The 21,692-nt window shown below is 45.0% G+C and overlaps 1 protein-coding gene and 1 long non-coding RNA gene across 3 annotated transcripts in view; one reads left to right on the top strand and one right to left on the bottom strand.

Annotated features, from left to right (window-relative positions):
* The window catches only part of LOC137534223 (uncharacterized), a 220,933-nt gene extending 214,353 nt beyond the window's left edge, over window positions 1-6,580 (bottom strand). The window contains exon 1 of the long non-coding RNA XR_011024330.1: window positions 6,514-6,580. This is a non-coding gene — a long non-coding RNA (uncharacterized lncRNA). The remainder of the gene's footprint in view (window positions 1-6,513) is intronic.
* A 95-nt stretch (window positions 6,581-6,675) lies between these two features.
* The window catches only part of NDUFV1 (NADH:ubiquinone oxidoreductase core subunit V1), a 29,242-nt gene continuing 14,225 nt past the window's right edge, over window positions 6,676-21,692 (top strand). Inside the window, exons 1-5 of one of the 2 annotated variants that reach the window (XM_068255620.1) lie at window positions 6,676-6,763; window positions 11,327-11,438; window positions 12,139-12,218; window positions 17,817-17,987; window positions 21,284-21,467. In XM_068255620.1, coding sequence (XP_068111721.1) covers window positions 11,343-11,438; window positions 12,139-12,218; window positions 17,817-17,987; window positions 21,284-21,467 — 531 coding nt within the window. In that variant the 5' untranslated portion in view covers window positions 6,676-6,763; window positions 11,327-11,342. Of the gene's footprint in view, window positions 6,780-11,326; window positions 11,439-12,138; window positions 12,219-17,816; window positions 17,988-21,283; window positions 21,468-21,692 lie in introns of both variants that reach the window. The other variant, XM_068255621.1, reaches the window with a different exon arrangement.

Below are 21,692 nucleotides of genomic sequence, written 5' to 3'. Positions count from 1 at the left end.
GCCAGGAACAAGCTAAGCCTAACTAATCTTTCCCTATGAGAGACAGTCTGCAGCAGCTCGCCCTACTCTCACTAATGCAGGCACACGAGTGACCGTAATGGCCGCCGCTGCCTGCCTTATATAAGGGGGGTGGGGCTCCAGGGGCTAGTGTAGCCTAATTGGCTACACTGGGCCTGCTGACTGTGATGTAGAGGGTCAAAGTTGACCCTCCATGGTGCATTATGGGGCGAACCGAACTTCCGCAAACGTTCGCCTGCGGGACGCGAACGCGAACCACGGAAGTTCGCATGGAACCGTTCGCAGGCGAACCGTTCGGCCCAACTCTAATGACAACATCAGGCAGTCTGCAGAGAAACTTGGCCTTAGGCACCAGTGGACATTTCAGCACGACAATGACCCAAAACACACAGCAAAAGTGGTGAAGAAATGGTTAGCAGACAACAACATTAACATTTTGGAGTGGCCCAGCCTGAGTCCTGACTTGAATCCAATTGAGAATCTGTCGAGGGAGCTAAAGATCAGGGTGATGGCAAGAAGACCCTCGAACCTGAAAGATTTGGAGTTCATTGCTAAAGATGAATGGGCAAAAATACCTGTGGAGACATTCAAAAACCTGATCTGCAATTGTAGGAAGCGTTTGATTGCTGTAATAGCCAATAAAAGCTTTTCTATTGGTTATTGAAAAGGATATGAATAATTTTGGACTGGACACTTTTTGCTCAAATGTAAATAAAAGCTGAGATATTTTTTTTTCCACAATAATGCGTCTTGTACATCGTCTTATTATCTTTTGGGAGACACCTGTGCCATTTCCTGTCAAAAATTACTTGCTGGCTGAATAAAAGTAACTTTAAGTCAATGGCAAAAGGCGACAAGGCCGCCAGAGAACACGTTGGCTTGACACCATCAAAGCTGACACAGAATTGAGCTTAAAGAGAGTCTGAAGCGAGAATAAATCTCGCTTCAGACCTCATAGATAGCAGGGGCATGTGTGCCCCTGCTAAAACGGCGCTATCCCGCGGCTTAACGGGGGTCCCTTCACCCCCAAATCCCCTCGGTGCAGCGGGGGAGCGCTTCCTGGTTGAGGCAGGGCTAACTGCCGCAGCCCTGCCCCACGCGCGTCTGTCAGCGCGTATCTCCGCCTCTCCCCCGCCCCTCTCAGTCTTCCTTCACTGAGATGGGCGGGGGAGAGGCGGCGATGCGCCGCTGATAGACGCGACTGGAGGCAGGGCTGCAGCCGTTAGCCCTGCCTCCAGGAGCGACCAAATCTACGACCAAGTCTTGCGGGGGGGGGGGATTTGGGGGTGAAGGGCCCCCTGTTTAGCAGCGCGATAGCGGCGGTTTAATAGGGGCACACATGCCTCTGCTAACTATGAGCTCTGAAGCGAGATTTATTCTCGCTTCAGAGTCTCTTTAAGGCAACTGGCAGAAATGGTACAAGATCGGACAGCATGGAGAGAGCTAACCCATAGAATCCAATATAAAATATATCGGCGCAACCCTAAAAACACAAATCAATAATCAATTGATAAGCAGCCAAAGTCCAACACTTCAGTGTAGCGTCTTCATCAAATGTCTATGTAAACCTTCAGCGCTAATCAATACTTCCACCACCGCAAGCACCATAAACTAAATGCGCTTACCAAATTGTAACAGACCTTAATTACAGGGTCTGCAACCAGGCATCATAAGGTTTATTTAAGGCTAGCCCCTGAGGAAACTATAGCAGTGAAACCGGCCGGCGAGGCGGACGTGTGGCTGGACGGCGTCCTGTGATTTTTACACGCTGTATACTACGTGGGTCCCTGTCACAAGGACCCTGATGTGAGTGACTTTTATTGCCTTGTTTTTAACCACTTCATACTAAATATAAGATTGATACGCTTAGATGAGTATACTATTGTCTTTCATGCACGCTTTTGGGAATTATTGCGTATGAGAGCCTGTGAATCATTGCGGATTTTCGTATGTGCGGAGAGGAGGCCAGCTGGGGAAGATACCGACCGCTGACCTTATGATGCCTGGTTGCAGACCCTGTAATTAAGGTCTGTTACAATTTGGTAAGCGCATTTATTTTATGGTGCTTGCGGTGGTGGAAGTATTGATTAGCGCTGAAGGTTTACATAGATAACTCATAGAATCACCAAGTTGGATACGAATATACAATACAACAATACAATATAATAACATTTCTATAGCGCTTTTCTACCATAGGACTCAAAGCGAATACAATACGTAAACACTCACCAAGCCTCCAGCAACGTCCTGTAGCTCCTAGTGGCTTTCCGGCATCCATGCACAGATCCCAGGGAGTCACGTGACCAGACGCGGACCTGGAGCCGTACACAGAGGAAAGCCGTCAGGAGCCTACTAGGAGCTACAGGACGATGCTGGAGGCTCAGTGAGTATTTTATTTTGCACGGGAGTGCTTTTTCAGCCGGAAGCAACCGACACGCACATGTATCCGGCATCAGACGATCCCCGCTGGTGTAGTAGAACCTATAAATAATTGCAACTGGTTAAAAATCTGACAAAGCTACACAAAGATTTAACTACACTGCCGCTCTCTCTCTTCCTCTGCTTGATCCAAAGGTATTCTATGCTACTGTACTGATCAGGCACCTGCCGTGTCATCCCTGCACACAGCTCAGGCCCGGTTCGCCCATGATGCCAAGTGAGGTGACTTCCTCAGGCGGCAGAAGTCTGGGGGCAGCACTAGGCAGAAACAGGAAGTTAAAAGAGAGTGCCTGGCCAACCTATACTGGGCAGCTGTACCTGGCTAACCTATACTGGAGGCAACTGTACCTAGCTACCAATACTCGGGGCACCTATACCTGGCTCCCTGACAGTGTTTTTTGGGGGGCAATCATTCCAATTAGGGGGGGAATGATTGCTGTGCAATCATTCCAATTAGGGGGGGGGAGGGGGTGGGAAGGGCGCATCCTCACAAGTTTGCCTCAGGCAGCAAAAACTCTAGAACCGGCCCTGACACAGCTCATTACCTTGATGCTGGGATGACAGGACCTGTGTCAAAACAACGCAGCTACCACTTTAAGTCCGCTCTTGCCTTCCCTCTCCATCTCTGGCATGATGGTTCAGTGTCCCGGGGGCAAATCAGGGGCAAATCAGTGGGTTACATGTATACCTAGAATGGTATACATGCCTTAAATTTACTTTACAATTAACTGCCACTAGGGCTTATTTTTGAGGTAGGGCTTATTTTCTGGGGGTAACACGATAGCATATTCTGTGCCATCTACATTATCTGCTGCACTAGCAATAATTAGATAGATGGCACTGTGTGAGGATTGTGGAGATTGGGATCCAGTAAAAGTGTTGTTGCATAGAACGCCTGTGTCTATTAGTAGATATAAGAGATCGCTTGCGCCTCAGTTATTAATAGCAGCTAAAAGTTTTATACAATGGAGATGCCATGGTTCTCCGACCATGAGAGAATGGATTGAAAGGATAAATATGGTAAAGAATATGGAGAATCAGATTGCTTTACAACAGGATAGATTGGAGGCCTTCAATATCAAGTGGGGGAAATGGAGTGAATTTCAGGATACGGTGGAATATGGGAGCATGGTGGAGGTGGAGGGGAGGAGCCTCCTGAGGAAAATATTGGGTCATTTGTGGGATGAGAATTCTATTATGTGTTGTAATGTGGGTTAACTTGGTGTGCATTCTGTTTGAGGAGTGGAGAGTGGAGGAGGAGGGGGTTGTTTAGGGGGTAATTTTGGTTTTGTATTGTATTGATTTTGTAAAATCTGAAGAAATGAGGAAGAGAGTATTGTATTGCTGGTCTTGTATTGGCATTTATAGAATATAGAATTGTTCTCTTTTCTTCAATAAATTATATATATATAAAAAAAAGATGGATGACGTCTCTGACCAAAAATCTCACTTTTCCCACTTCTACTTTGCTTTAGTACAGGATATCTGCTCCAGCCTCTGGAATTACTGAAAATTTACACATGCCGTTTTCACTATAGATTATACGATTTTTTCATCACATGCTCTGCAGGGAATGTGGAACTGGAGGGTGGATAGAACATTAACCACTTTACCCCCGCGCGTACGTATTTCTCCGCCCCTTTTTCCATCCTTTAAAAACCAGGGACGGAGAAACACGTACTTTCCGCGTTCCCGACGCTGCCCGCGCTCCCGCTCGTAAACACGCCGCCCGCCGCTAGTAAAACCGCCGCCGCCCGCTCGCCCAGAGATCAATGAACGGGAAAATCCATTCCCGTTCGTTGATCTAAGCCCCGCAATGATCAGCTGCTCTCCTATGGGCAGCGCGATCATTGTGAGAAAAAACTCACGTGTCCAGCCTCCTTATTCTTCCTCCAAGCTTCCGGAAGGAAGCTTGGAGGTCGCATTAAAACAAAAAGTTACTGTGGCCATCTTGTGGCCAAATAGTAAACTACACCCTACACATTTTTCACATACAAATAAATGACTTTTACACATAAAATTAACTCATTACCTCCCACACTCCCCATTTTTTTTTTTTTTGTAATTAAAAAAAAATTAAAAAATTTACAATTAAAAAAAATACATAAATAGTTACCTTAGGGACTGAACTTTTTAAATATTTATGTCAAGAGGGTATAACACTGTTACTTTATAAACTATGGGCTTGTAATTAGGGATGGACGCAAAACTGAAAAAAATGCACCTTTATTTCCAAATAAAATATTGGCGCCAAACATTGTGATAGGGACATAATTTAAATGGTTTTATAACCGGGACAAAAGGGCAAATACGTTTCATGGGTTTTAATTACAGTAGCATGCATTATTTAAAAACTATAATGGCCGAAAACTGAAAAATAATTATTTTTTCCCCACATTTTTCCTATTTTCCCATTAAAACACATTTAGAAAAAAATAATTCTTGGCATAATGTCCCACCTAAAGAAAGCCTAATTGGTGGCGAAAAAAACAAGATATAGTTCATTTCATTGCGATAAGTAATAATAAAGTTATAGACGAATGAATGGAAGGAGCGCTGAAAATTGCTCTGGTGCTCAGGGGGTAAAACCCCTCAGTGGTGAAGTGGTTAAGGACCGGGCTATGTTTTGGAGATCTGTGCTGTGCGGGCTCTGCAGCCCGCAGCACAGATCGTGTTAATGGCAGGGCGATCAGACTCCCCCCCCCCCCTTTTTTCCCCACTAGGGGGATGACCTGCTGGGGGGGTCTGATCACCACCGCTCTGTGTGGCCGAGCGGGGGGGGGGGGCTCCTCAAAGCCCCCCTCCGCAGTGTTTTCCGCCCTCCCTACCTCTTCCTCCCTCTCGCTCTGATGTGCGCAGGACGGATAGCCATCCTGCGCCTGACAGGAGAGGCTTCAGCCTATCAAATGACGGCGATCCCCGGCCGATCAGAGGCTGGGGATCGCCGATCTGCCCTACGGCGCTGCTGCACCGCAGCGCCGTATTGATCTAAACAGCGGGCATTTCTTCCCTGCGTGTTTACATTACACGTGCGAGCCGCGATCGGCGGCTCGCACACTGTACATGGAGACACCCTCCGTGAACTGACATGGAAAGGCCGTTTCCATGTAAATCCACTTAAGACCTGCCGACGCCTATGGGCGTTAGGCGGTAATTCAGTTTATTACTGCAGCCAAATAGATCAGCAGGGCCGCCAGGCAACTAGTATTGTTTAAAAGGAAATAAACCCTCACCCCGGGTTCGCTTTAAGTTACAGTTAGCTCCGCCCTCATCCGGTCATTGCCACGCCCATTTTTTTGACGCGGCGCATCTATCTACACCTATTTTTTGCCGCGCCGTGCTTCGCGCGACACAGGTTGTAGCCACGGAGGGGGCCCACAATTACAATTTTGCACAGGGGCCCACTGCTGGCTGTGTTCGCCACTGACCAGATGCCTAACCCTTATAACCCCCCCAGCTGCACAAACTACCTACCTGACCTAACCCTTTCCCTCCCAGCTGCACAAACTACCTACCTGACCTAACCCTTAGCCCCCTCCCCCCACGTGCACAATTTACCACCCCCGACGCTCTTAACCCTCCCCCCCCCCCACACACACACAAACTACCTCCCTGACACCTAACTTTTAACCCTGCCCCAAACTACCCCCCTGGCACCTAATCGCTAACAACCTCCACCCACAAACTACCTCCCTGACACCTATCTCTCCCCCCCCCCCCCCCCCCCCCCCTGCGGCCACCAACCTTGCCACAAAAAAACTGTAAGTTCTCTGGTCCCGTCATTGTGCCCGCTATTTATCAAGTGCCCACATTACAACTCAATGCCAATATTTTTATAGGTGCCGTCCAAACTTCTGGCGCAAGCAGGCACCCAATTTGGTGGCTTATGTACCATACACAAAAGTGTTTCAGAGTAGGGGTGCCCAGTGAGATGCTAATAAAAATTGTGAGTTGATGCTGCAATCAATTTGCATGAAATTAGCATACATTATTATACATCAACTCCGAATTATTAACATCCTATACTTTATAAACGTTTCTTCTTATTTTTCTTACCGTTTAAAATTCGGGGTGAAACTTACATCACTACAAGCACTGAATGTAACCCAGTATGATAAAAATGACATTTATAGCAATCGGTGACGTTACGCAAGTTATTTGTCTATAGTTACCTAAGATGCACATATGGGCAGTCTGCCCGCAGTAAACATGGCGCCGCCCACACACCGGTGTTGGACTGCGCATGCGCGAGGCGCCTCTAGAGCTCCGGAAGAGGAGGTAGTGTGTTGTTGGGCCTCAGCTGAAGGTGACATTATATAAAGGTTTTATTTTATTTACTTCTGTGTTGTATTAAATCATAGAGCCGTATGTTGTTCTATGTCGGGTGATAAATGAGCAGTGTTGGGACGGCTGGTGACGTTCTTTATATAGTGTCTGTATTGAGCACAGCAGGAGGTCAGTGCCTGCTTGTACAACCAATATCATACCTGTGTATGATGCTGTCAGTAATTTGTATATACCCCAGTTCACTCTAGGTCTGCATTAGGAATTCGAATGCCTATTGGTGTGACATCATTGTTTTCTTGCTTGGATTCTCGACACTTCTTGTCTGCTTATTATTATCACATAAGTTTTATAACTTTTCATTTGTGAGTTTGTCAACTTGGAATACAGAAATTCTTGTTTAGAAGCTATTATGAAATAACAAAAGAAAATATCTGGTTGAAATATGGGATGATCGCCTTTTATTCCCTTATAGACTCTGGTGAGATTTGATAGATTTTTGTGTTCCTAACCTGGTGACACCCATCAGTACAGGACATTTGGGGATTTCTTCCAATCAGGTATACAAACGCATACATGTAATTACGGCGCTGGAAAATTTGGGTGCAGGGTAAAGCCGAAAAACTGCTCACCCTGCTCCTGCAAAAGTTCTGGCAGCGTTAATTACTATTCCCCCTCCAGTCCACCTATAACACTTAGGAAATATGTAATTTGGCTCACAGCTATTTCTGGCAGCCAAATTTCACTGTTTTTAATGTACTGTAATTTGACAGTGCCCAAATTTCCATGCGCCATTTTTTTCCCTGATTTGATACAAGCCGCTATTCAGACTTTATATGGTGTTTACTACTCTTTTTCCTCTTCACATTTTTTCCTTAACTATTGAGCATAGGTAAGCTTGAATTATATGAGCCAAGTGCTGCAGAAGTACCGGTAGATGCAGAATTACATCACTGTCTAAATGTTCCCATTAACTGTACAATATTTTCCTCAGATGCAATCATTTGATCCAATGTTGGTGCTAGTCTACTTTAGGGGATCCAGCAGGAAACCTCATAGGGTCATTTAGCTAACATGATTGGGTGGACAGCGCCCTCTCAAACTGCTAGATTTCCAATAGGTTGTAGTAAACTAAATCCATGCTATTCAGCCAATCAAAACTCTTTGTGTTCTAGACTAGAGGGTGCTGTGATTGACAGCTGTTTCCTATGAAGTTTGTTCAGAAAACCATGCAGAATGTGGAGAAAGTCAATTTGAAATGATTCCATGGGCAATTGGAATACAAGATTTTGTTGATCGGAATGTTGGATTTTACGATAATTACCCTTCAGTTACTTACGATTCTGCAAATCTGATAGAATGATCGTATGTCAGTAACATTTTTGGAGCTGGTATGATTGAGGCGACCCAGCGAGTAAATCCATAGGGAAATTCTTCTAACGTGATTGGGTGACCAGCACCTTCTCGAACTGCTAGATTTCAGAGAGCTTGTAGTAATAGTATACCCACACTATTCAGCCAATTATAATGCTTCAAGTTGTAGATGTTGCTGAGATCGGAAAACTGTTCTCTATGGATGTTGGGTCATCTTAAATGGAACTAAAGCGATAGGGATATAGAGACCTGGGCTGTGGAGTCGGTACAAAAATCATCTGACTCCCCAGTTTATGAAACCACCAACACCAGGTACCCAAAAAGAGTCAGACTCCATAGTCTAATACTTACTAGGGCTGTAGATTTGGTAGAGAAATACTCCCGACTCCTCAGTTTATGAAAACTCTGACTCCAGGTACCCAAAATTGCTCCAACTTCGACTTCACAGCCCTGATAGACTGCCACATTTATTTCCTTGTAAACCATGTGTATTACCTGGCTGTCCTGCTGATCCTCTGCCTGTAAAGCAGTATGATCAGCCATACTATGACAGGGGGAAAAAACACATATATAAGTAGATAAATACTTGATCTACTTACATAACACATGTATTGTACTGTCTACGTTTTGATTTCAGTGAATTTTATAAAGTAAATGAAGAGGATTCTGTTCCTGGTGGGGGCCATCATGTCTTTTGCCTACAGCTAAGGCTAAATACTGATTGTCAGGAACCGGCCTGCGGCACGCCTGCGTATACGGTTCCCGACTGCGGGTTTGACCAGATCAAGCAGGGGACAGCCTTATTCAAGCCACAAACAAGGCTGTGGCCCCTAAAAAGCTTCTTACTGCCACCACTAGCGGTTGCTAGACACGTCAACTCAGCTGTCGAGTGCTCAACACGCAATCTGCGTTTTCGTATTCGGGTCAGCTTTGCGCTTAGGCCGAATACGGGAACGCCACACACCCACACACACAGTACAGTTGTACAGTAACACAGCACAATCAGGCACTGACTTGTAATGCAAGTTACACTGTCGTGCAGCAAAACCACGAACAGTCGTTCCGAACGATACTGTTAGCCACTCCCACTCTGCTGTCGAGTGCAGAAGTGCCCCATACACACACTGCAATTACAATTTCATATGGTAGTGTTGCTCAAGCATACAATTAGGCATGGACTTATACACAGCTACACTGCAGTCTCCTCTAGGCTATGAGTGTTAGTTTAGTACAGCAGAAGTCAAGCTTATTAAATAATAATGTAATATTCCAGGAAAAAAGTGAAACAATGCAAAACAGAATATATACAAAAGATTACAAAAAACAAAATAAAAAGTTACAAAATTAAGAGTTTACAAAGATAAAAGTTACAAAAATACACACAAGGATATTTGCGTACAAATAAACGGGGGAAAAAAAAGAACGTTACCAGCTTAGGTTAGAACGTTTGACGGGAGGAAGCTGTTTTTTCGACCAGGAGTCGCGATCATCCCTAGCTATGCGCTACCTCCAGGAGAAGATACCTGTGACTGTTCTGGACCACCTTAAATAGTCTGAAGCGTCCCCTGGGGCATTTAATGTCCAGCCCCCAGGAACTAATGCAATTTCCCCGTTTGTGACATCACCGAACGCTTGTCCTAGTCTTCCTGTGATATGCGAACTCTAAAGGGTTCCTGTTTCAGCTTTTTGAAGGTTGCAGATTTCACAGGTAAGATTGTATCCTGAGAACAACAAGTATCTTATTTACACTTACAGATTTCAAAGCAATTCCACTTCCAGCCCACTATTCAGACTATGAGGTAGCCGAACGCCTGTGTGGGCTCCAACCTGGTCGGGTAAATGTCTAAGTAAGTGTTTCCTGGCTAGTGGCTAGGTAGACCGTTCCTAATTACTGTCCAGGTTCCTTTGCCTATTGAAGGTGACTGGTCTATTCAATGAAGACAATGGCAGTTCCCTTGATCTCTGCCCTGAATGCAAATTTAATCTACATACAGACATTATCCAGGTGACACCTTCCAAAAGCCAGACTGACTGACTGACATACCTAAACCTCTGACAAAATATACAGCAGATAGAAAAATGAAAGAAATATGTTCCTGTTATCCTTACATCATCAGCACCCCAGTATATTCCTGACACTGATGTCATTCTTCCCTTAACTTTTTTTTTTTTTTCTCCTCCAATCGCTGAGTCACCTCAGCCTTGCTTGTAAACACAAGTGAGCAGGGGATCAGGTTTTAGATAAGCAGGTAGGAAGAGATATAAAGGAAAGAGGACGAATATATTATAGATAAAGAGAAACCCCAGCATGCAACTGCTTGGCACTGACTACTAAAGGACCAGTGTGATAACTCCAAATCATTACAGCAGAAAATTTTGAATGCAGGATTATTAGCATCTTTATCACTTACGGTAATACACTCAGACCAGTTACTGTTGAAATTTGATTTTTATGTTGACACTCCCACTTTAATACTTTTGGCCATAGACTTTGATAAAGCATGCAGATCAGGAGCTTTGACTGAAGTCTGACTAGATTAGCTGCATGCTTGTTTCAGGTGTGTGACTCAGACACTGTTGCAGCCAAAGAGATTCCAGGCAACTGGTATTTCTTAAAAGGAAATAAATATGGCTGCCTCGCTTTGGGTTCCCTTTAACCAAACTGGCTCCAAATATTGTACAGTTAATGGGCACCTTAAACAGGAACTTAAACCCGGATTGAACTTCATCCCAATCAGTAGCTGATACTCCCCTTTCCCACTACAAACCTTTTCCTTTTCTCAAACAGATCTTCGGGGGGGGGGGGGGGCGGTCTGTATGGCTGATATTATGGGGAAACGCATCCCACAGTGTGGTAGCATGACCAAGGTCCCGATGGTTTACTATGTAACCTTGTTGCATTGTGGGAAATAATGTCTGTTTCCAAGTAACCACTATCTCCCTTTGCAAAATGTTCGTTTACTGAGAGTTCTATGCATAGAGATCGCCTGGCAGGGCTAAAGATGTCGTCACCTATGATACATTTTAAAATTAAAATCGGAGAGAGGAAAGAGTTTACAATGGGCAAACACTGACTAAATATTTTATAAATTAATATTGTAAAAAAAATATATATAAAAAAGCAATTTTACTACAGTTCCTCTTAGCTGAAGTCCTGCTGCAGGTTTTTCCATTCTTTCAGCCTTCGGTTTGCTTACTTCTCCCCTTACAGGCCCTCTCCTGTCAGGATGATGCTGTCCCTCCGGCAGTTACTCCGTACTCCACTCTCCTCAGCAGCTCCGACCGTTTCCTTTGCCAGATTTAATGCTACAGCACCTGAGCAGGTGGGTACTGTGAAGCTGCATCATTTAAGCCAACCGAGACTGAAGCTTCAGCCAGTTTCCATTCACTATACAGCCTTGACTGTACAGTCTTCTTCAGCCTTACACTTAGCATATCTTTGTGGTTCACCTTTTATCATTATTACATAGATGCACAAGTCCAAAATCCCATAAGGCTCTCCTCACTATGTGTTACTGTCTGCATTTCTGTAACACATATTGTTACTGCATGATGCGCAAGCACCTCAATGCATAGACAGAACTGTCAGCATTGCCTTTTTTGGGGACTATCTGCATGGAGTTTGTATGTTCTCCTGGTGTCTGCATGGGTTTCCTACCACATCCCAAAACCATGCAGAAAAGTTAATTGGCTTCCACCTAAATTGGTCCTAGACTATTGTACATACATAGACATATAACTATGATAGGGATTAGCTTGTAAAGCCCCTCTGAGGTACAGTTAAGTGACAATATACTCAGTACTGCGCTGCGGAAGATGTCCGTGCTATATAATTACTAAATAACTCATTCAGTATCACCGAATGGCATCAACACTGCAATGTACAGTACAGAGCAACAATGGTGCCATTCACTCCTGCATAACACATGACCACCCGCATCGCATATTGGCAATGGGGCCTGTATGTTACATCAAAGTTATTTTCTAGGTCAGTCTCATTTTTAAATTCCTTGTTCTTCACAGGCACCAAAGAAGACAAAGTTTGGGCCTTTAAACGATGAGGATCGAATTTTTACCAACTTGTATGGACGTCATGATTGGAGGTGAGCTCCAATGAGTCTGCTGACACCTAGGGCCATATGCAATTCACTTTTTCTCCTGAGTTTACTCCTAGGAGGTACTTTTTCATCTTTGATTTAAAATAACTTTGTAGCACTTTGCAATGGAAAAGTACCAAAAATAAGGTGAAAAAGTACTGCCAAAATTATTTTGAGTATTTGTTTGCTTGCTGACGGTGTTAAAGGCATTTTATTTACAAGTTGTGAAAATATCACCTGGGAGAAAACTCGGGTGAAAAAGTGAATTGCATATGGGCCCTAGTAACATCATTATGGTACAACTGTGTCATACATGTTGGAAGCTCATATAGCAATGTAAATTTAGTGTTACAATCTCTGCAGAACACGTTTACCTGCTTTTAACAAACAAACAAACACAGAACATTTATATCGCGCTTTTCTCCTGGCGGACTCAAAGCGCCAGAGCTGCAGCCACTAGGGCGTGCTCTATAGGTAGTAGCAGTGTTAGGGAGACTTGCCAAAGGTCTCCCACTGAATAGGTGCTGGCTTACTGCACAGGCAGAGCCGAGATTCGAACCCAGGTCTCCTGTGTCAGAGGCAGAACCCTTAACCATTACACTATCCAGCCACCTTTTATCACCTTTATATTTGTATTGACATACTGTGGATCACTCTGCCCAAAAATGACCCCATTGCTGATAATCTGCTGTTATTGGTATTTTATTTAGTTTCAAAAGGGACACCTAAAGTGAGGGATCTGGAGGCTGCCATATTTATTTCCCTTTAAACAATACCAGATGCCTGGCATCCTGCCGATCTCTTTGGCACCAGTAGTGTCTGAATCACACACCTGAAACAAGCATGCAGCTAATCCAGAAAGACCTCTGATCTGCATGCTTGTTCGAGGTCTGTAACTAAGTATTAGAGGCAGAGGAGCAGCAGGACAACCAGGCAACTGGTATTGTTTAAAGTGGAACTAAACTCAGAACTTCTCTGCGCTAAAAGGTTAGGCACAGCATGATAACTTTTATTGGAAAAAAATCTTTTCTAGAAATCCCAAAATCTGAGGTTTTATTTGGTTGACCTTTGCAGTAAGCACTGGTAGGGTTAGTGTTTACTATAGGCAGCTGCCTTGGCAGAGTTCTCCTGCAGGCTGGGAGCACACCTATATGTGAGGACAAACCAGGAGTTTTCTGTCTTGTGCGTTTTGCAATTTTGGTTGTGTGTTTTTAATGTGTTTTGCATTTTTCATGCGTTTGCACTTTGTTTTTTTAATATTAGTCCTTTTTCAATTGAGAAAAATACAGTATCGTATTTATTTGCATTTTTTGTCATAGGACATGTATGTGAATCACATGTGATTCCCATGCAGTAAGTGGACATAGGCTACATGTTGTGCATTTTCAATTTGTTACAGTGGCAAACGCAGATAACTACATTCTGCAGTGCTGCCCATAGACTTCCATTAACCCTCCTGGCGGTCTATTAGAAACCGCCAGGGGTCATCGCAGCACTGTTTTTTAAAATTTTTATTTTTTTAAATCGATAGCCGCTGTACAGCGGCATCCCCCCGCCTGCTTCGATCGCCTCCGCCGATCTTCTTCTTTTTTTTTTTTTTTTTTTTTTTTTTTCTTTGATCAGGAAATCCTGTTCAAAGAACGGGATTTCCTGAAGGGCTTCCCCCGTCGCCATGGCGACGGGGTGGAATGACGTCACCGACGTTATGACGTCCAAGGGAGTCCCGATCCACCCCTCAGCGCTGTCTGGCACTGATTGGCCAGGCAGCGCACGAGGTCTGGGGGTGGGGCGGCACGGCGCGGCGGTGATCGGAATGCACACGCAGCTAGCAAAGTGCTAGCTGTGTGTTGCAAAAAAAAAGTGAGTAAATCGGCCCAGCAGGGCCTGAGAAACCTCCTCCTCGAGCTCAGCTTCGGGCTTACCTCCAGGAAGGTTAAGTCTCATCTACACGGTACAATTTTCCCTCAGATCGGATCTATTAGATAGTTTCCAATCGGATTGCATTACATTTTGCAGTAGATTTTGGGTATTTATCAAAGCAAAATCTATTGCAAAATTGATCTGAAACCATTTGGACGTCTACACACCATGCAATTTTTTTTTAAATAGTACTATCTAATAGATGTGTCTATTTGATAGAAAATTGTACCATGTAAATGAGGCTTTATATGCAATTTAGTATGTGTTACCCGCTCCCCAGAAACGCACACAATTCATATAAGCCTGCTCCCTGCCTCACAGTTGCTGATAAGAACTAATTTAGAATTATCTGCCTATGCAGAGAAGTGATTTTCTTTAGCAACTGTATGTGGTATGAAGACTTTTTTATTGTGTGCTGAGCAAGAGTTTGGGTCTACTTTTAGAGGAAATTAATATGGCAGTCTCCATATCCCTCTCGCATCTGGTGTCTTTTAATGTTTCACTATAACATAGGGGTTCTCAGTCTGTCCTCCTGCAGTCAGCTATGCTACTAACATAGAACATATGCTCATATTGAGGACATGATGAGCTGTATTCTTTCCTTTTAGCTGTAGTGTTAATTCTGACAACTTTAGTTAGAATACTTGTACTTAAAGGACATCTGACCTGGGCAAAACTACCAAAGGTAATCGCAGAGGTATATTCATGCTGATTGCACATACCTCTTTGCATTGTCCATTCCTCTTCTCATTCATCCCCCCTTCAAAAATGTGACTTTTGGCTAAAATTTCAGACCGGTATAGGCAGACTTTCTGTTATGTTCCCTCCTCTTCCCCACCCCATTCACTCCCCTTATGAAGGATGAAATGGGAGGGATCATCTCAGCAAGCCTGCCTTATGCTGTCTGAAACTGACTTTAGCCAAAAGTAAAATTTTTCAAGGAGTGATTATGGGAGCCAGGGAGAAAGAGTAGAGGAACGGGAAATGCACAGGGGTAAATGGATCCCGCATAAACATACCTCTGTGATTGGCTAAAGTGGCTTTGCCTTGGTCAGGTGTCTTTTAAAGCATACCTGAATTGAAATGTGACATTATGAGATAAACAGGAGTACACTTAGTACTAGTTCTACTAATAACATGTCTGAGGTTTCTTTTTTATTCTTTTTTGCATATCAAGCGTTACAAAAAAAATAAAATAAAAGATGTGGTTTTATCTATGCAAATGACTTGAATTCAGCCTGGGTTTTCCTGAAAAGTAAACAGAAGTCAAACATTATTTGGCTGTGCAAACAATTCTGGTGACAGCAAAGGTGATATCTGTTCCAAAGGCTATTGATTGTTTTATTTTTGCAGCTGAAAGTAGCAGATCTTACATTAGACCAGGCATGGGCAAACTCGGCCCTCCAGCTGTTACGGAACTAAAAGTCCCACCATACATTTGCCTTTGATTCATGACTTTGGCTGTCAGACTCCTGCAATGCATTGTGGGTCTTGTAGTTCCGTAACAGCTGGAGGGCCTGGTTTGCCCATGCCTGCATTAGACTGTTGTGGCTGCTTCTTAAAGTGCGTATACACACACAATTACTGTCGCTTGCAGGGATAGGGACTTAGCTCAGGACAGAGTTATGTACTGATGCATCGCTAACCTATATGCTAGCAACATGCCCTACTGTTGGGGAGGAGGGCCGACAGTGTGGCTCATGATGGTGCAGGACACTCAAAAGGAAAGGTTAATTAGAACAATGGCCTCATCCAGTGCTTATCTGAGGGAAAGTCCTTTGGTCCATTCATTATCTTTTCTACCCACCCTCCATAGAGACAGTATGCACTACACGGTTGTTGCCTAGTGATATGTCTGTACAGTACTCAGGCGTTGCCGTGTTATCAGCCATCTCAAATTTGATCCTTCTGGAGTGACACAGATTGCATTAAAATGGTGCTTTTGTGTACGTACCTTTCAAAATACAGCCCCCAAACTGAAAATAAAAATATGAGATTGTTCTTTTTACCATTAGTAATACTTACACAATTATCTGCGTTTATTATCAGTTCAGGATTGCTTCAGTTGTGCTTAAAGGGAACCTTAACTCTAAAAAAGATAAAATAATGAGTTTTACTTACCTGGGGCATCTACCAGCCCCCTGCAGCCATCCTGTGCCCTCGCAGTCACTCATGGCTCCTCTGGTCTCCCGCTGCCAGCTAGTTTAGTTTTTTGCCGACTGGGAGTCGGCCGGCCGCCATGCGTACGTCTTTACGCATTCCAGCTGGTGCAGGAAGCTATTGCAGACATCAAGAAGTAAATTTTTACGTGTTACTAGCTGGCAGCGGGAGACCAGAGGAGCCATGAGTGACTGCGAGGGCACAGGATGGCTGCAGGGGGCTGGTAGATGCCCCAGGTAAGTAAAACTCATTATTTATTTTTTTAGAATTAAGGTTCCCTTTAAAGTTGGGTTCTGACCAGTGACTTAGTGCATTTCTTTCATTGATTTTGCCTGTTTTCTATCATTGAAACATATCACTGCCAGTGTTTTTACATAGTGAGTCGCAAGCAGCCATACTCCCATACTCCATACTCTGTGTCTGCAGCAGTCGTCGGCACAATAACTCTTTCCAATCCAATTGTTTGATCACCGACGACTTCATCCGCCAGGACATACTTTTTTTGCAGTGTGCAGGGGGAACTTGGTGATCTCTGAGTGCTGCTGGGGGGAGCCAATAGGGTCACTACCTCCTCTCACTAGTGCTGGCAAAATTGTCCTTGTTATTTAATTGCTTGCGCTGCGCATATAAATTATGATGGCTGTGGCTAATACAGGTGGTTTCCCCTAGTGTTGTCCGGATCATGAACGATTCGGATCTTTGATCCGGATCTATTTTGTGAGTCGAATCATCCGAATCATCAAAATGAGTGATTCGGATCGCAAAGGGGGCGGGGCCAGGAGCAGCACGCCCCCCTCTCAGCGGGCAGCGGGGTCCTGGAAGCAGAGCAGAGCAGAGATGGATCGCTCTGTTGGCGGGGAGCCAGCCTTGCAGGGACAGGTAGATGAGAGAGGGGACATGGGTGCCACTGCCAGATATGTGTAGAGCACACATACTGGCTATAATCTGCTGCTCATTATAGGCTGTCTGTTCCGTAGTTGTGCACAGTGAACAAATTGGAAACTTTTGGCACAGCTCAGTAACGTTACAGACAGCGTGCTGGGCTAGGACAGGCACTGTGATTGCTGTGCAATATGATCCTCCTGCACTGCTCTAAACAGCTGCACTTCACTTCTGGGAATGCTTTGGGGAATGCTTTCTTTCACTGTGCCACGTTTGCATTCAAAGTATACAGATGAACATATAGGTGAAATATATGTAAAGCATATGAGTGCAGCATGTGGGTATTGTGTGCAAACAAACATTTCTGCTCTCTGCTCGTCCCTCCTCCCTTCTCTGTCCACTCCCTGCCCTCTGTCCATCTTCTCCCCTTCTCTGTGTGTCCACCCCCTTCCCTTCTCCTGTGCTGCTAGTCATTTCACCCCCGATTGCTTCCCTTGTAAAATGATCCGAGATTCGGATCAAAGATCCGGATCTTTTCAATGATCCGATTCGAATCATTGAAAAGATCCGAACTTTGCATCTCTAGTTTCCCCTCCTCAAGTTTTTTATGAATTGTCACGTCCCTTCTGTGTCACCTCGTAGGTTGAAAGGAGCACTGAAGCGTGGTGACTGGTACAAGACCAAGGAGATCCTGCTTAAAGGGGTGGATTGGATACTGACAGAGATAAAAGCTTCAGGTCTGAGAGGAAGAGGAGGTGCCGGCTTCCCCACTGGACTCAAATGGAGCTTCATGAACAAGCCATCTGATGGACGGTAAGCCAGTGAAGTCTATGATTATGCCTAAGATTTCTCTTGTGCGTCTCTCAGTGAGCGTAGCTGATCTGTGGGCTTAAAGAGACACTGAAGCGAGAAAAAAAATATTATGATTTGTATGTGTAGCACAGCTAAGAAATAAAACATTAAGATCAGATACATCAGTGTAATTGTTTCCAGTACAGGAAGAGTTGAGAAACTCCAGTTATCTCTTGCAAACAAGCCATTAAGCTCTCCGACTAAGTTAGTCGTGGAGAGGGCTGTTATCTGACTTTTATTATCTCAACTGTTCCTGGACTATTTACTTTTTCTCTGCTAGAGGAGAGGTCATTACTTCACAGACTGCTCTGAAAGACTCATTTTGAATGCTGAGTGTTGTGTAATGTGCACATATTATAGAATGATGCAATGTTAGAAAAAACACTATATACCTGAAAATAAAAGTATGAGAATATTTTCTTTGCTGCTATTCTTCTAGTAATTATTCATAGTACACAACCAATTCACTATATCATATTTTTTTCCGCTTCAGTGTCTCTTTAAGCCCTGTGCATTGGTGGTTGGATGCTAAGTAAGTTTTCTTGCACTTGTGCCTTGGAGGTGGTGGGGGAGGGGTTAAGGCTGTGTGCTATTGGGTGAGGAAAAGGGGGGGGGGGGCATGTTGAGTGAGGAGGGAGAGAAGATCACGCTGGGTGAAGAGGAGGAGGAGGAGGGCGGGGGGGCATCACTGAGTGCTACTGGGTGGGGAGGTATTCTGGTTGACATAATACCAGTAGGGGAGGGAAACCTCACACTGGGCGCTGCTGATGGGTGTGGAGGGTCATACTGGATGCTGCTGGTGAAATGTGGGATGTCACTCTGTATAATGCCAGTGGGAAGGGGGTTCACACTCGCTGCTGCTAATGGAGAAAGAAAATGGGTGATGTGAGGGCAGGGGTTGTCTTGCATTGAGTGATGCTGTTGGGGTGCTGCATTCAGACACAGTGCTGCTGATGGACAGCGGATCTTCCCATTCACCATGCCGAATGATATTTGTCTGTTGGCATTTGTATTAGCCTGAGGAAGCGGGCTCAGACCTGCAAAACGCGTTGCCTGTGCTCAATAAAAATCTTTTGTAAGTTTACAAGGATTTCGTCATTGAGGTAAGATACATCATTACTTTTAAACTGTTTTTAGAAGTTTTTATCCAACCTGGGCGCCTCTTTACCTCTATGTGCATTTCCATTCACCAGCAGCACCCTGTCTGACTCATCTGTGTTGTGAGTGGGGTGGCCATCCGTCCGGATTTAGGCCGGACAGTCCGGATTTTGGAGTGCTTGTCCTCTGTCCGGCTCAAGGCAAGGAAGGACGGCCAGATGTCCTCCTTTTTGAATGCTGGGCTGTGTGGAGGAGGAAGAGAGCGCAGAGAAGAGGGAGCGGTGGGAAAGGGGGGACATATCCCTCCCCCCCTCTCCTCACCTTTGGGCCCCCCCTTCCTCGCTCTACCCTCTAGAACTAAAGTTTTGGGGTGGCTGGCAGCGGGCAGGACTTACTTCTGCCTCGCTCCAAGCTCTGCGTAGTGACGTCCGGTTCATGAGTTCTATGAGCCTGTTCTTTCCTGTGAGTGTAATGATTCGACTCATCCACTGAACCAAATCAGTTCAGTGGATGAGACAGGTACTGCAGCTGCAGTTCCTGTCTCATCCACTGTACTGATTCGGTTCAGTGGATGAGAGTCGGATCATTAAACTCACAGGAAAGAACAGGCTCAAATGACTCATGAACCGAACATCACTACTGCTTCGCTGTGGAAGGAGGCAGAGGTAAGTCCCGCCCACTGCCAGCCACCCCAAAACTTTAGTTCTAGAGGGTAGAGCGAGGAAGGGGGAGCCCAAAGGTGAGGAAAGGGGGGAGGGGGATGTACCTACCACTCTCCCTTCACTGAGCTCGCCCCTCCTGCCGGGTGACACCTGGCTAACTATTCTGGGGACACCTACAGACCTGGCTACATATACTTGGGACACCCATAGACCTGGCTAATTATACTGGGGACACCTATAGACTTGGCTATACATACTGGAAACACTATACACCTGGCTATCTGTACTGGAGACACCTATACACTTGGCTAACTATTCTGGGGGAACCTAAAGACCTGGCTACATACACTGGGGACACCTATAGACCTGGCTAACTACTCTGGGGACACCCAAAGACCTGGATACCTATTCTTTGGACATTATACACCTGGCTACCTATTCTGGGGACAACTATACTCATGGCTACTTATACTGGGGACACCTATAGACCTGGCTACCTATGCTGGGGGTACCTATTTTGGGGTAACTGCTGTCAGATTATCTGTATTTATGGGGAACCGCTGTTAACAGATTAAGTGTATTTTGGGGAACTGCTGCCAGATTATGTATGTTAGGGGAATGACTGCTGCCAGATTTTGCGTATTTTGGGGAACTGCTGCCAGATTACATGTATTTTAAGTGTTATGTGTATGTTGGGTGATCCGCTGCCAGGTTTCGCATATTTTGGGGAACTGGTTCCAGATTATGTGTATGTTGTGGGAACTGCTGCTGCCACATTGTCTATTTTGGGGGAACCACTGCCATATTATCTGTATTTTGGAGGAACTTCTACCAGATCACGCATATTTTTGGTGAAATGCTGTCAGATTACATCTATTTTTGGGGGCTACACTACAGGAGGGCTCAAACTTCCCCGGCAGACCATTTACACCACTGCTAAGGTCATGTATATTTGGCCCCACCCATGACCACACCCACTTTATGTTTGACCACGCCCACTTTTGGCACGCTCGGTACGATGTCCTCCTTTTCAGGGTGTGATGTCCTTCTTTTTGGGGTTCTGCAAGTGGCCACCCTAGTTGTGAGAGGTTTCTGTGCTTGTGCTCTGTGAATTCTAATCTTCTATTTATTTGCCCAGAGGTGAAAACTCTCACTATTGATGTGAACATCAGTTACCAAACTTTCTCCACCCCTCCAAACCACTGACAGGAGCAGGGAAGGAGGGGGGCGGAGATGGTGTCACTGAGGGATAGCGGGTCAGCTGCAATGACACCGCTGCTGCCCTCTGTACTAAATCCAGTGTGGAGGAAACTGATTCTGCTGCGGACTGGGGCCAGTGATGACAGCCAGACACTCACATAATTTAGCCAGGTGGAATGCTCAGCTAAAAGCCCCTAGGAAGAACACTTCCAGCCTTCACTCTTATGGTAGACATAATTGATCCTCTGTGCATTATAATGCATTTCCTTTACATAGCTTCTCTCCTTAATGTTTCAGACCAAAGTACCTTGTGGTTAATGCAGATGAAGGGGAGCCGGGGACATGCAAGGACCGTGAAATCATGAGACATGACCCCCACAAGCTAATAGAAGGTTGCCTGGTGGCCGGCCGCAGTATGGGAGCACGTGCTGCTTACATCTACATCCGTGGGGAGTTCTACAACGAGGCGTCCAACCTCCAGGTATTGGGCGAACAGATCAGATGAAGCTATATCTTTAAAGGGTAGCTGTAATTGCATGCTAATATCTATGTGCCACACTAACCACATCCTTCTCCAAGACGTGCATCTCAGAACTAAACTGGACCACGTACCTAGGAGGTCTGGATATGGAGATCTGGCCAAGTATGGCCAGATCTCCATATTCCCTTATCTTGACTCTACACCAAAATCTAGCATATAGGATGG

This window comes from Hyperolius riggenbachi, chromosome 10, assembly GCF_040937935.1.
Source record: "Hyperolius riggenbachi isolate aHypRig1 chromosome 10, aHypRig1.pri, whole genome shotgun sequence".
Lineage (NCBI taxonomy): Eukaryota > Metazoa > Chordata > Amphibia > Anura > Hyperoliidae > Hyperolius > Hyperolius riggenbachi.
This window is presented reverse-complemented; position numbering and strand designations above follow the sequence as displayed.